This window comes from Plectropomus leopardus, chromosome 3 (assembly GCF_008729295.1).
Source record: "Plectropomus leopardus isolate mb chromosome 3, YSFRI_Pleo_2.0, whole genome shotgun sequence".
Taxonomy (NCBI): Eukaryota; Metazoa; Chordata; class Actinopteri; order Perciformes; family Serranidae; genus Plectropomus; species Plectropomus leopardus.
In genome coordinates, this window is record NC_056465.1 from 12,953,665 (window position 1) to 12,968,843 (window position 15,179).

General features: G+C 40.9%; 1 protein-coding gene across 1 annotated transcript in view; it reads left to right on the forward strand.

The window, feature by feature from the left end:
* The window catches only part of cachd1 (cache domain containing 1), a 102,536-nt gene that overhangs the window by 57,724 nt on the left and 29,633 nt on the right, over nt 1-15,179 (forward strand). Inside the window, exons 4-9 of the mRNA XM_042483872.1 lie at nt 1,853-1,959; nt 8,865-8,991; nt 10,288-10,432; nt 10,617-10,833; nt 11,020-11,169; nt 14,569-14,853. Coding sequence (XP_042339806.1) covers nt 1,853-1,959; nt 8,865-8,991; nt 10,288-10,432; nt 10,617-10,833; nt 11,020-11,169; nt 14,569-14,853 — 1,031 coding nt within the window. The remainder of the gene's footprint in view (nt 1-1,852; nt 1,960-8,864; nt 8,992-10,287; nt 10,433-10,616; nt 10,834-11,019; nt 11,170-14,568; nt 14,854-15,179) is intronic.

The following is a 15,179-nucleotide window of genomic DNA, read 5'->3' on the forward strand; positions in this document are numbered from 1 at the left end:
TGAAGGAGAATAGTAATGACTTTGGCCTTATGGGACTCTAAATGAGTGAAGTTCAAACGCAGCCCGTACATCACAGCACCTGTCAATCAAGCCGGGCCAGGGCCAGGTCTGCAAGCAGAGCGAGCCAAAGAATGTGTAGCATGTGTGTGTTTACGTGTGCACATGTGTGTCTGTGTGTAGCTGAGCCAGAGGAGGAGGAGGGGGTGGGGGGGGGGGGGGGGGGTTGTAGTTGGAGGGATGGAAGGATCAAAGCAGCCCAGGCTTGGTGCAGTGCAGAGCAGGCTGCTCCTCTGCATAGCTCCTCTTAACTCTACAGATTTGAGCTCTGGAAACCAGGCTTCCCCATCAACACGTGCACAGTGATTTTGAAATAACACTGCTCATGCGGTTACTTTACCCTCAAACAAATCACTGAATGAAATGTGATGTGATATGTGGGAATATGTTATCAGAAAAGCTATGTGTTAAAGACGCGCCGATGGCGACGCTTGTCTTGTTGTTTTGACACCTCTTAAACACATTTGTGTCTGTGTTTGTTTGAGGACAAGAACACTGAATTACTGGGCCACATCTTTAACACTACATCTGATTATTGGCCTGGCCGATTATCGGAGCTGTTGTTTGGCATTTTGCCGATTATCTGTATCAGCGTTTTGTTTTAATGATCGCAAATAAAATTAATTAATGAAAAAGTGTGCGTATTACACTGAGACAACACCAGGGAAGGCAATGTATGCAAAGAAAATTTAGCATGGGAGGAACTTTAACTTTGTAAAACATCAGGGAGCTATTTTTATTTATTCATTTTTAATTTAAATTTTCATTGAACTTTAGGAAAGAAGTTGCTGGGAACTTGCTGTTTGTGATGTTGAAAGTTTAAGTTTTTTAATAAAAAACATTTGATAAAGGCATTTAAACAAAGTTTTGTGTTATAGTGAAATATTTTCATTGTTTTTGTAAATGCATATTGGTTCAAAATATCAGTTATCAGTCTCATTAAGTACTAATAATCAGTATCAGTAATGGCCCTGAAGCCAAATATTCAGTTTTATCAATGACTTATAATAATAATAATAATAATAATAAAAATAATTAATAATATTGCCTTATTATTATCAATGTATGTAGCTATTGAACAACCAACACATGCATAACACATGCACACACGTTCTCCAGATGTACTAATATTCACGATAACAACAGGAAAACAATGGCTCAATGACAAACAGTGAAACAGCTTTACTGATGAAATCTTCAGTCTTCTGTTTGTTATGTTGAAAATTATTTGTGGGGGTTAAAAAATGACTAGGAGAGAAACAATACAAGTCATAAGTGATGATCATCATGTTATACGCACAGACCTTCCTACAATCACATGCAGATGTGTTCAGGGAACTGGCTATTAGTTTTCTTGGGAGAAAAGCCTGATTTCAAGCAGTTTTTCATGGAAAATATTATTCACTAGCCATTACTCCTGCTTTAGTTTTAGGTCTGGGCAACAGATGATATAGCCAGCAATACAATTCAGCTCAGATTAAGCAAGGAGTTTCAGTAGAGGTTTTATATAATTGGATTAACTTCATGGTTTTACAAAAATTTCTCTATTTTTGTGTAAATCACGTCGCTCTCAGTGAGTAAGTGGCTTCTTTTCTTATTCAGTTAAAACATGAACATTACCATATAGTCAGAAGGTATTTGCAAACCTGTGAGTTTGGTTTTATTGGAGTTGAAGCTGTGGAGTAGTAAAAAATCTGTTTGTGTTGAGAGAGAAGTCAGAGCTGCTCCTCCAACAAATGAGTCGGGACACGCTCTATAAATTTCTCAAATGTTGCCTGTTTGTGTGTGTGTTTAGGTTTGATGGAAACTTCAATACAAACGTCTCCAAGACCATCTGCTGTGACAGACTTTCCCCCAACGTCAACAGCCGAGCTTTCAACCCTGGACGGGACCTCAACTCAGGTTTGTTACACACACACACACACACACACACACACACACACACAGACACACACACACACACACACACACACTAGATAAACTGTGCTGAAGAACACACTGAAGAACACACTGGTTTAACAAATGAAACATGGACACATGCAGTTTTCATCATTCAAACTTTGAAATCCATTTCTTTTCACTGTTGCTTGAGCACAAAATGCTGAATAATTTAACTGCAGTTGTCATGGCAACCAGTTTTTAATTAAGAAGTTGTATTATCTTTTCTATTCTTCTCATCCTCTGAGATGTTAAAAGGAGAGGACATTGATCTGAGATGGAAATAATTAGTTGTGCGTGTTTCCTACAGTCTCTCCTGTGCTCCCTCACTCACACTTTCTTTCCTTTTCTCTGTCTGCCTCCGCTGTTTTTTTTTCTCCCTTTGAATTTAAAATTATTTTTACAACCCGAGATCAAATGGGCTTTGTTTGACTTTGAACTCTTGTCTGCAGTTGTATTAAGGTAGTGTATGTTTTTAGCATCCTGTTGGTAAGGGCTTTGTCAGTTCTTTGTCTCTGTCCTCACTTCACCTCAAATGGAAACTGCACAAAAACGAGGCGTATATTCATGTCATTATGGTGCATACATTTAACCTCAATGTCGTCCTATGAGAGACAGCAATGGAAAACAGTTTGACGCTGTTCTCTCGTCTCCCACAATACGTTTATTGCGGCTCCAGATTGCATAAGCACGTTGCAGATTATTACCATGTAAAACCCACATGTGTCTGCACCACATATGTCGGTCTGCATTTGATTAGGAAGAAAATGGACCAAATTGACTAAAAAACGGGCAAAGGCCAACTTTCCCCTGCTGGCTTTTCTGTTCTTATGCCATCACTTGGTTAGCAGTGTGTTTCCTTTGCTTCCAGAGAAGAAATATCAAGCTGTATAACACACGTTCGTGACACATTCGGGCTGCATTTCCCAGAATATTGAACTCACTTTCCCTGTGTCTCTTTAACTTCTCGTTTCAGTTCAGCGCATACTGTAAAATCACTGCCAGTTCCCCTTTAGGAAGTTTTGATTGTGTGATCTGAAGGATTGATGCAAATTCTACCAATTAATGTTTGAGTTAGATTGTGTACATTTCAATATCCCCAAAATGTTTCTTCAAATGTCTGCCTCTGAAATATCTACCTGAAAGTGTGCTCTTAACACCATTTGTATGATTCATTTTTTTCTCTCTGTAACACCAAGTTGACACTTGATAGAAACTAGTTTATCTGAGGCACACTGAACCCAGACACCTCCATCCAACCCTGGATATTACAATTGCCCCCCCCTTCCTTCCCTTTTTACAGGAAACTTCCAACATCATTTGTTTCTCAGCTGACTCCTCATCACCCCAACCTATTTCTTTCCAGACATCCCAGCCTGCTCCTCTCTCTGCAAACCATTCATAATGACCGCCATTCATAACACGTCACCATCGGCTGGGTGTTATTTTCCTAGCAAGCCAGTCACGGCGAGTTCAAGTTACCCCTGTCCCTCACACTCAGCCCTCCTTGACCCCCACGTTCCCAGCGTATTCATTCTCTCCCATTTGTCTCAGCCCAGTCTAAACAAGCAGCCACAGAGGGGACGGAGGGAGGGAGGGAGGGAGTGGGTGAGAGAGTGAGAGATAATTGAGAGGGAGAGAATGATGAATGAAGGGGAAGAAAGGAGGGGGTGAGAGCTGATTGAAATGGAGTAATTGTATCAAGACTGTATTGTATTCTTTCCTTCGTCTCTCCTCTCATCTATCTCTCACTCTCTCACCCACTCCCTCCCTCCCTCCCTCCGTCCCCTCTGTGGCTGCTTGTTTAGACTGGGCTGAGACAAATGGGAGAGAATGAGGGAGGATGTGAAACGACAAGTAGATGAGAGATGGGCTGTTGGTGTGAGTGCTGTATTTGTCCTCTTGATTGACCAGGGAATTGTTTGAAGATCCATCATCTTTCTTCTGTTCAGATTGTTTTTGCCCTTTTTTGTCAAGACTTCTTCCTTACTTCCTGTGTAAACTTCAGTATCCATTTCCCCAGTTTTTAAAGATTGTTGATGTCCACCTCTCTAATTTGCTATTGTTCCTTTATTCTTCTCCTCCATCCATCTCATCTCAACCGCTAAGATGGGGTTTTGAGATGAATACGAGCGTCGGGGGCCAAGAGAGGCGAGTTGCTGATGGTAGGCGGAGGAGGACTAGGATCAGTGGTTGGCTTGTGCAGTTGGTATTTATAGCAGTACTACTTATACGCTCCGAGGGTGGGGTGGGGGGGGGTGGACTCGCGCAGGTAGATTGTCTTTGGGGGGGGGGGGGGTAGGAGAGAGATAGCGGATGTGGGAGGCATCAATGATACCAGCAGGTGGGAGTGAAAAGACAAGTAGATGAGAGATGGCTGTTGGTGGAGTGCTGTGTGATTACAGGACTTGTTTGATCCATCTTCTTTCTTCTGTTCATTTTGCCCTTTTTGCAGACTTCCTTACTTCCTGTGTAACTTCATCCATTTCCCCAGTTTAAAGATGTTGTGTCACCTCCAATTTGCTATTGTTCCTTTTATTCTTCTCTCCATCCATCTCATCTTCAACCCTAACATGTTTTGAATACCTCCCAAAAGGCGTGTTGCTTTCAGGAACTAATCTGCATGCATGTATTTACATACTTCTTTTCAACTTCAACTTTCATCACTTTGACTCGCATGTTATTGTTATTTGGCAATGTGAGTGACAGGCTGAGAAACAAACTGAAATTAAACCAGAACTCCAAAAAGTCAGTGCAAAGTACAAGCCAAGTTTTTTTGTCCAATCAGTTGACATGTCGCACCGCAAGGTCATGCTGTCATTTGTTAACAGAACATAAGCTAAAGTAAACTGAGCTCGGCCTAATTTCAGCAGATTGTAAATCCTGTTGTGCCAAGTTTTTACTGTAGGAATCATGCGATAAAGAGAGTAAAAATGTAGCATAACACACTGCATCCAGATCCTCGCAGTCTTTCTTTTTTTTCTTCCACTTTAAGACATGCTAACTTCGTGGCTCAAGGGATGGCCATGTTGATTGGTTTGTTGCTCGAGCGTTTGGTTCACCACTGTTGGCAAAACTTTGGTAACAACGTCTATGGTTCCCCGGCGATACGTCCTACTGACTTTTTCTCTTGTGGCAGTATGAGTTTAATGCTGTATTCAGTAAAATATCTTAACAACCAGAGGTCAACAATAAGAATTGTCTGTTTGCCAGATCCGGCAAGTGGTAATAACAAATTAAACATGTTTTTTCTGTAGCTGATGATGAAAGTAGCCCATGTTTGAGCCCACTTTATTGCTTCTCATCTCTTTGAGAGTTGCACATGTGCAGCACTGATCAGCCACTTGCAAGAAATTGGTGACAGGTAAAAACACAGTTAATGAGCCGAAGTGCAAGCGGGCATTTCAGTTTTCCTGGAAGCAGAAGTTAACCTAAGTACAGTTCAAACATAACAATTAACTTAGTCTTTGTTGGTATTCGATAACCACTAATAAATTTAAAACATGTATAGGTGCAAGAAAAAACACTTTGGGCAAGTAGATTTCGGACCTTCTTGGCGACCAGGTGAGTAAAAACCATTAACATTGAATCCTGACAAATATTGGAAGGATTGCCATGATGCTGATTTATTTTGGTTTATGACCAAATACCTGTAAAAATGTTGCCACTCCCATCATTTTCAGCTGTTCTGTGGTTTATGTTAATTATTAAAAGTTGGTATTCCAATCATTTAAAGCACTGCTGCCTCACAGAGCTGCTAGCATGGCTGTAAACCCTGAGTCTTGTTTACTCAGTCATACATGGAGAAAAAAAGGAAACTATCCTGAGATATTAGTGTTTATTAAGTAAAATGTATATAGATTTACTTGTCTCATTTTGTCAAAACAATTGGTTAAGAATGTCATGTCTGCAAATGTAGATAAAAGAAAGATAAACCAGTTAAAGATTCGCTTGGGTGGCCTTTTGAGTAAGATTTTCTTGAAATATCTGGATCATTCTTGACTAGCATGTGACACCCAAAGCTGTACATATGGTGTGTTTATGTGCGGAAGTCGATGCAAATCTACCAAAGCCCATCATTATAAACCGTCAGCAGTATTAAGGTTGTAGGAAATGGGTGTCATTTGGGTCCAATTTCTTGGCTTGCCCATCTGTTTCTGAAAAGATGTAAACACTGGTGGCAGAGTGGAGCACTGTGGCCTGACAGATGTATATAGAGCCCTTCTTCCACTGTCAACACAACTGAGTGTTTCCTGTTTATATGAGGCTCAGAGATGGATGGAGCAACTGGGTATGGTTCTCGGTATGGATGGTATGATGGGTGAAAAAATGTGTTTCTTTTGCCCAGTGCATGTAGCCATAGGTGCTTTTGGTGCTGTTTATAATGTTTGTCAGCTGGAGGGGTTCACGGTTGTCCTGTAACTTATCTATTTGTTTATATGTGTAATATGTTTTGGATTTTAGTGTTAGTTGAATATTTGACATATGATTTTCAACCCCAGGCGTCGGAAAAAACAAGTCTTTGGCTCGTAATATTGCTGGGAGGTTGGAAGAGGTCAAAACAGGTTCTCATTAGCAGGTGATTAATGCAATGTGATCATATGCCAAGAACCACATTTTGAGAGTATTTAGACACAGCTGTTATGCATGAATGGCGGTTAGCATGTCTGGCAAAGACCATAGACTTAATGAACAAGATATTTGAAATCCTACTCGTCTGTGGAAATCTCCATCTGAATAATAACAAATAGTCAGATAAATGGCAAATCGCTGGTGAATGTATACAGCTGCTAATGACCTGCAGAAACCACAATGAATATTTATTAGTTGTAAGAAATTAAATGCTGCAAACTGGCTCAAGAAAACCAAACTTTTTCTTAGAGAAAATATTATATGGGAATAAAAATCCAAATTAATTTCTAGCTAAAAACAAGTAATTGTCTTGTGTGGTGGGTGGGATTCAAGCAAAGACATAAAACAGAAATGCTTGTCACATCATGTATTGTTTCATAGCCCTATAATTTGTCAACTGCTGTTTGATTGGCATTCTTTTGAGATTTGTGCTTAATTATTGATCTTTATTGGTATACGTTACAGTTTGAGGGCTTAACGTTATTTGCTTTGCCATGGTTGGTCTCTTACTTTTAGAGAAATACATAGATTCAACAGCTACATTATTGTTTCACATTATTTGAATAAAGCCTACTCTAATGGCTTCGCTCTGTTTCCTCTCTCTGTGTCTGGCCTGCAAAGGGCCCAAAGTTTCTATTTGTGTCTCTCTAACTCCGTCCTCCCTCCTCCCCCCGATCTCTTTGTGAAAGACCGTTTTGTGTTGCAGTGAGCGGAAAGGAAGTTGCTGGCTTTGTGATGGGATCTCTGTGAAGATACTGTTGACTTTGTGACCCGGGAAAAAAAATCTGTCTGTTAGTGTTGAGCAAATACTCAGGCTCAGTGTCTCTGCAGAGGTTGTAGGTAAGGGTGTTATTTCAACTCAGTCACATTTAGGACACATGGTTTAAATTCTGGTATTCAAATGGAAAAACGGGACTGTGTACTTTGCAGTAGTTGCACAGTTTTAACTTGTTTTCGTCATGGAGTAGTTTTATTCTGTAGAAGGTGTGAATGGGGAAACGCTTTTACATCTGCATGCTTTAGGTCGAGTCAGAGGGATGCCTCGTTGTGCCTGAATAGGCAGCTTCGAATAGTTCTGAATTAGGTGTGAAAAGGCCAATGACAGAAAACAGAGCACAATTGTTATTCAGAGGGAAAGTAGGCAAGTTGCAGTAGTTAATGTGCGCAGATTGAGCAGAGCAAGATGCATGCTGTTTATATAACAGAGTAAGTTGGCATTGCGTTGGACAGGATCCAACGCAATGCCAACTTACTCTGTTGTCATGCAAATGTGCAACAGTTACCTCACAAGATGAAGACAGCCACAGTTTTTGAAGCTGGCCATCACAGTTGCAAATCAACAGGACAGGACGGGAAATTCGTGCCTGGATGTTGGATCAACAGCATGCTGGTGTGTTGCTAGCTAGCTTACAGCTAATGTCTGTGTAGACCAGTGCAATGGCTGTTTAGGTTGAATTAACATAAAAGTTCTCGCAGTCAAATTCACCTCACTTTCAGTCTGAACAGACATCAAGAGCATTCAACAAAATTTGCGATTTTAACTTGATAGGTCCAAAACGTTGTCCAACATGTAATATAGTATTCTCATATATTTGAGATAAGGTAAATTAAATGTTTATTTCTAAAGCCCAGTCTTGCTTCACAAATCCTAAACTGTGCAAGTTCCCAATGCAGCCTGATAACATGACAAACGGCGTATTACATGAATACATGGTGTGCTTTTAGTGGTTTCTTAGAATGAGTGCCATTGATGTTGTCAAAGAAGCACTGCCGACGTGTATGTTTTATGTCACACTAGAGGGCGATGCTATCGTGTTACATGGTATGCCCGTCACATCTCTTTTGATTCTGCGATGCTGGCTTACCGTCTAAAATCACACACTAGAGTAGAGTTCAGCTGCTATCATTTGGTTCTGTGTGAGAATGCAAAGGAGGGACTTCGAAGCAGCCCTATAGTGCAGTTTACATGTAAAAAGGTCTCCTGTTTCACCCAGGAATCACAGTTCAACTCTGAAGTTAAAAGGTCTCCCTTCTGAAAGAGGTCAGAGGTTGACTCTTAAAAAAAGAAAAGAAACTTAAACATACTGAACTCTTTTCTTACCTCCTTTCTTCCTGCATTCCCCACTTTGTTTTACCTCCCTCAGTCTTTTTCCTCCCTGCTTCTCTCTCCCTTATATCCTTTATATTCTCATCTTTTTTAACATGTTTGCTGTTTCCTCTGTCTCTTCTCTCCACAGTGTTGGCAGACAACCTGAAGTCCAACCCGGGAATAAAGTGGCAGTACTTCAGCTCAGAGGAGGGCATCTTCACAGTCTTTCCTGCCCACAAGTTCCAGTGCAAAGGAAGCTACGAGCATCGCAGCAGGTACGGACCAACTTCTCCTTTTAGCTTAACATTTATTTTATTGTCAAGTTCAAAGTCACTGCCAAACACACAAATTGTTAACAGATATCACTCACTTGGCAAAGTGAGAACTGCTGTCATCAAAAACCACATCAATTAGTTCCTGCCCTTATCCACCTCCCCTCCCCTTTCCTCCTCCTCCTCTTCCTCACCCCTCCTCTCTGTCAGTTGCTGTGGGGTGGCCCAGAGGGCATGTTGATGGCACGCCGCCCTCGCACACCCTGACCACACATGCCCGTGGCAGGAATGTGGCTCTGTACCACTAAAGCCTGTTGGAATTTCACACCTCCAGTGTTGTGGGGTTTTTTTGTGGCTGTGGCTGAAAGACGTCTCTTTCTCTCTCTCTCATCTTTCTATATTCTTTTGTCTCTCTTTTTTTCTGGTGCATTTTTGTATTGGCTTTAGGTTTGGTTTTTTTAAGCTATGTTTTTTTTTGTCTGGCTGTTCAAGTCAGTGAGCTGGCATACAGCCATGAGAGAAATGATGTTACTCAGCTTGCTTCAAGGGTGAATGAGGCTTTGTGAGTACATCAATCCCCTTCTTCACCCTGTGTTAGTGTCTTATTGTCCAGCGGACCACACACACACAGGGCCTGACCCCCTGATCCTCTGCACCCATCTGCACCCCACCAAGCTGATAATATACGTACATTAACACATACCTCGAAATAGATAATAATAGATAGAAACATGCTATGATGCCAACAGCAGGCCAACAGTGTGCACAATTATGTCTTGTTTTTTTATTTTTTGGGGAGATTTCCGTACTTCAGCAGGAAGTTTGTTATGTTACATCAGTTTACTTCAGTCGGTAATTTTATAATTGAAAAACATAAGCAATAAACTGGAAAGTAAAATTCCTTTTTTGTAACTTTTTGATCCTGAAGGTTTCCCCTACAGTTGTAGGAAGTCAGGAACAAATGGTTTTGGATTAATATCTTGGCAATGACAGCGAGAAATGCACAGAGTTTTGAACCTCCACCAAAGATCACAGTGAAGGGAAAGAGATTTCTTTTTTTTTCCGGATCTGTAGCTGAGCACAGAAACTCTTACAAAAGGCAAGCAAGACAAGGAATGAGGAAAGGGTGAAAGAGAAAAACATAATGCGTGAGACAATTTCAGAGTTACTTGCAGTTTTTAATACATAGAAAACATTACCATTTTATTGCCTTTGTACAAATGCTGTTACGGTATGTGTTAATATCATCTTGGTTTATATTACTGTGCAGTCAATGTTTGTGTGTATTTGTGTGTGCAGGCCTGTGTATGTGTCCGCGGTGCGTCCCCAGTCCAAACACATCGTGGTGATGGTGGACCACGGAGCTTCTGTGACTGACACCCAGCTTCAGATCGCCAGAGACTCTGCACTGGTCATCCTCAACGCTGTTGATGAACATGACAAGGTTAGTGAAAGGGAACAGACTTTATCTCCCTTACCTGGCTTTATTAAGAAGAATGTATAATTCAGTGCATGTTTAGGGAGCAAAAAAATTATTATTAAAGGAATAGAAAAAACTATTTTTAAGTGTCAATTGAAGTAATATATATATTTTTTTTTATTTAATCTTTTTTTTCTCTCCTTTTCAGATCTCCATTCTGTCAGTGGCAGAGACGGTTCGCTCCTGTTCTCTGGACCAATGCTACAAGAGCCTGCTCTCTCCGGCCACCAGTGAGACCAAGAGGAAGATGAGCACCTTCATCTCCAACATCAAGGCGTCAGATGGAGCCACACAGCATGCTGCGGGTTTCCAGAAGGCCTTCCAGCTGCTCCGAAACACCAGCAGTCTCTGCAAACAGAGTGCCAGTAAGAAACTGTCAAATTGTAGTGATCATGCTGTATATTAGGAACATGCACAGTCGTCTATTTGCTGCCTCAGTGATCATTTTCTGCTCTTGTCCACACATCTATTGGCATATTTAACAACACAGTGAGCTCTCTCTTCACATCTATATTTATAATATTAATTGTCTGGTTTCTGTCTTCTATCAGCCACAGACATGGTGATCATCTATCTGTCATCCGGTATCACGTCTCGAGAGTCGTCAGAGCAGGAGAAGAGAGCGACGCTCAGTGTGGTCAGAGAAGAGAACCGACACCTCAACAACTCAGTCATGATCCTCACCTACGCTCTAATGAATGGTAGGTCACATTTTTGCATTTTATGTCCTTGCAAAAAAAAAAATGAAAAAAGAAATGAAGAAATAGTAATACAGAAAAAGACGTTATATCAGCAGGTGATCTGAAAGTGAAGGTTAAACTGAAGACAAAATGCTAATTACTGATTTTCGTCAACAATAATTAGTTAAACCTAACTAGAGTATTGTGCTGCAAGGGGAATTTATAAATTTTAATAATTGTAGTTTTTTAGCTATTTTTTGACATACAAACTAATAAATTCCAATATCTATTTTGTAAAATAACATCTAATGGGGTCCCTCTTCTACTTGAACTCAGGCTAAGACCACCGTATAACTTACAATTTAGACTTTGATTCTTTCATGCCTCCATGCCAGACAATCGTGGCTACAGGCATTATGTTTCCGGGTAATCCGTCCCACTCTTCATGAATGCGACATCTCAAGAATGCATTAGGGAATTTTCTCAAATTTGGCATCAACATCCACCTGGACTCAAGCATGAACTTATTAGATTATTGGTGGTCAAAGGTGAAGGTCACTGTGACCTTGTCCTTCTCATTCTTTTTAACACAATATCTCAAGAACGCAGTGAGGGAATTTACTAAAATTTGGCACAAACATCCACTTGGACTCATCATCTCATTAGACATTGTTGGTCAAAGGCAAATGTCAAGCTCACTGTGACCTTTACTCAGGAATTCACACTCTTAATAAAACACACAAGTATCTCAAGGGATAAAGTGATGAAGCAATCAAATTTTTAAAAATCTTTTTCATCCAAAAGGGTTGTCATTGTGACGTCGTAATGTTCTGCAAAAGAACAAACAACACTTGTGTGACCATTTTTCAACATCATAACTTATGAATAGCAGTGGAAGCATTTGGTCAGACACTGAATTAGTGACACTAATCTTGGGTGTCCTCCTTGAAAAGGTGCTGATTGTATAGATAAAGATGTGTGTTAAGCATCCATGTTTTAGAATAAGTACCTTCTTTGCAGCAGCATCTGTATTTAAAGCATTGTCAATTGCCATGGCTACATGCAAGTCTGGAAAAACATGGATGTAAACTGTAACTGCAGCTGATTTGTGAAGACACACAACTGCAAGCTGGTGATTCTAGTTTAAAATGCATAAGCTCAAATTCTCACGGTGTAAAACTAAATGAAGAGCTGTAGCCTTTTAGGTTATTTTGCACATTATACTTAGTTGCATACTTAAATACATTTTTTTGATTTACTTGAGTATTTTGAACATCGGCCAGCTGAAAAATCATATATTTTAGAAATAAAGCACAGAACAGTCATTGACACAATTTTGGCTTCATATTCGTTACAAATTCATAGAACTTCATTTATTTTTTAGCTCTGCTGGGATCTGTTTCTGTGTGTTAGGTATCTATTTTTCTATGTTCTTGGGTATAATGTGTTCAAGAGAAGAATAAAGGTTAGAGAGGTGCTCAGAAACCTCAAAGGCTTTATTTGTGTGTGTGTGTGTGTGTGTGTGTGTGTGTGTGTGTGTGTGTGTGTGTGTGTGTTGGTGTGTATGCTTCCTTTTTCTCTTTTATTGTCCTTATCCATCCATCTGCCTCCTCTAATTCCTGCCTCCCTCTGCAACACACACGCATACACTCACCTCTGCTGCGCATGCATTAGTCCACCATTAATACAAATCGTTTTTGCATCAGAGAATGGAAATGAGGTACATCTAAGAGAGGAGAGAGTGAGACTTCAAAGGGCATGCTGCTCACTCTGTGTGTGACTGACAGAGGACCTTGGCTGTTTAAAGAGCTCCATGATGAAAAGGATGTAGAAATCTATCGTCCTCTGAGTTTATTAGCATTGCATATCCAAAAAAACATTTGTTTTGTTGCTGACACTGCTGCACACAGCTGTAAGGCCCACTGTGGGTGTGGGTGTCTTATTCCCTGCATCCCCTGCCAAATGTGAAGCGTTGATTGTTCAAGGAGATCAGCAGTCCCTTGGCAGTATAATACACGGTTGTGTGTGTGTGTGTGTGTGTGTGTGTGTGTGTGTGTGTGCGTGTGTGTGTGTGCTGATGAGATGCCCACCTCTCTCACCAAAACTGTGTGTAGTAGCCTGAATAACCTGCTAAATAAACTGTCAGCTAAAGTATGAGCTCTACCCATTATCTTAATCATTACCCGCTTACCATTTCTGTTTAATTTGTGGCTGTATTCTTTTGATTGATCAAAAAATTTTGTCAATAAAAAGTCTGAAAATATTTAAAAATCCCCATTACAATGTCCCGTAGCACAAAATAACATCTTCAAATGTTTTCTAAGCCTCAGCATACGTAGTTATTGCATTTGAGTGAGAAGCATAACCATGTTTGCCAACAAGATAATTATGTAGATTTTCCTTTAAATTCAAACAGCTGAATAAAAAAGGATCATACCTATCCTAGAAGAAGAGTGGGGATGGATTCTCCCCCTTAAATTAAAGTGAACAGAAATCGGTGCTGTCAGCAAACTTTCTCCTTTGTGCTGGTTTGATATTGCCACCCATGACGACATTGCCTCCCGTCCGTCGCCCAGCGTGATGATCAGCAGAGCCATGGCATTAAAAAGGGATTCTGCTATAATCCAGTCAATGATTGGATACTGGCAGACATTCGGTGCTCCAATCCTCCCCAATAGGTTGTAGGATGCCAAATGTTCCAGGTGACAGCTGAAGGGGCCAGTCGTGGCTATCCATTCTCCTCTAAATGACCTTATGAAGCTTGGAACGATCCAGTTTAAAGAGTGCATTAACGACTCAGCTGCATATTTTCTTTAAAGCGATGAGGGATTTATTCATGTCGTGATCTCTGAGCTTTATGGGTGACAATACTTGTGTGGCAGATGAACGGGACTGAACAAATAAAGCTTATATAGATCATGACGCAAGTTCACAAGTCCAGGCCTGCATATGTGAAATGTTTCTGCTCCTGTTGCCAAGTAAGTTGTGTGGCAATGTACAGCTTGTGTGCTTTGATTAATCACCGTGTGCCATGCATGCCTCTTGCTGCATTAGGTTATTTGTTCTCCAAATACTCCTTGTTTCAAGATTTTTGATGATTTCTGCTGCCGTTTGGTTGCAGGAGTGCAGTTTCTTTTTTTCCAGCCCCTTGAAGGTTTTGTTTTTTACAGCTAGAGGGGAAGTGAATAGTGGGTTGCCTTTTATTATAGGAATCTGAGTCATGCGCTCTTTAGTGAAAAGTTGTTTACTCTTTTTACCTCCTTTCCACCACTCCCACCTCTTTTCATTTGCACACTTACCCCTTTCAATAGGCCTTCAGACATGCCGTCAGTTACGGATTTCCTCGATTAAATCAAACAAATTTGACGCTCCCTCACTATGCTAACCTCCTTCTCTCTCCCATTCACTCCCCCTATTCAGAGGGAGTAACAGGTCTGAAGGAACTGGCCTTCCTGAGGGATCTTGCAGAGCAAAATTCTGTGAAATACGGCGTCGACCGAATGTCTGACAGAGACCGCTCCTCTGCTGCATCCTCATCCGGATCAGCAGGAGCTGCCATGATGCCAGTGGTGAAAGGAAGCATGATGGTGCTAAACCAGCTGAGCAACCTCGAGACGACGGTGGGCCGCTTCTACATCAACTTGCCCAATCGCATGATCGACCTGGCCCGCTTCAGCCTGCCGTACTCCGACCCCATGGGAGACGGTGAGTGGTTTGGACACTCCTTGACATAGAGTTTATTGAACAAGTTTAGACTGAATAAGACTGCACTGAAAGGTGATAGAAATTGCAATTACTTACATTTTGCTGGAATAGTCAGGAAATATGTGTGTTTTCTCTCCAGCCAAGAGTCCAAAGAGAGATCAGCTCTGCTCTTATAACTGTGAGCACAACACAAAGCTGGAGCCCATTGACTATCAGGGCAGCTTAGCATAAAGACTGGAAGCAGGAGACAATTGCTAGCCTGGCTCTGTCTATAGATACACACACCTAAAGCTCACCATTTAGCAATTTATATCTTGTTTAATAGA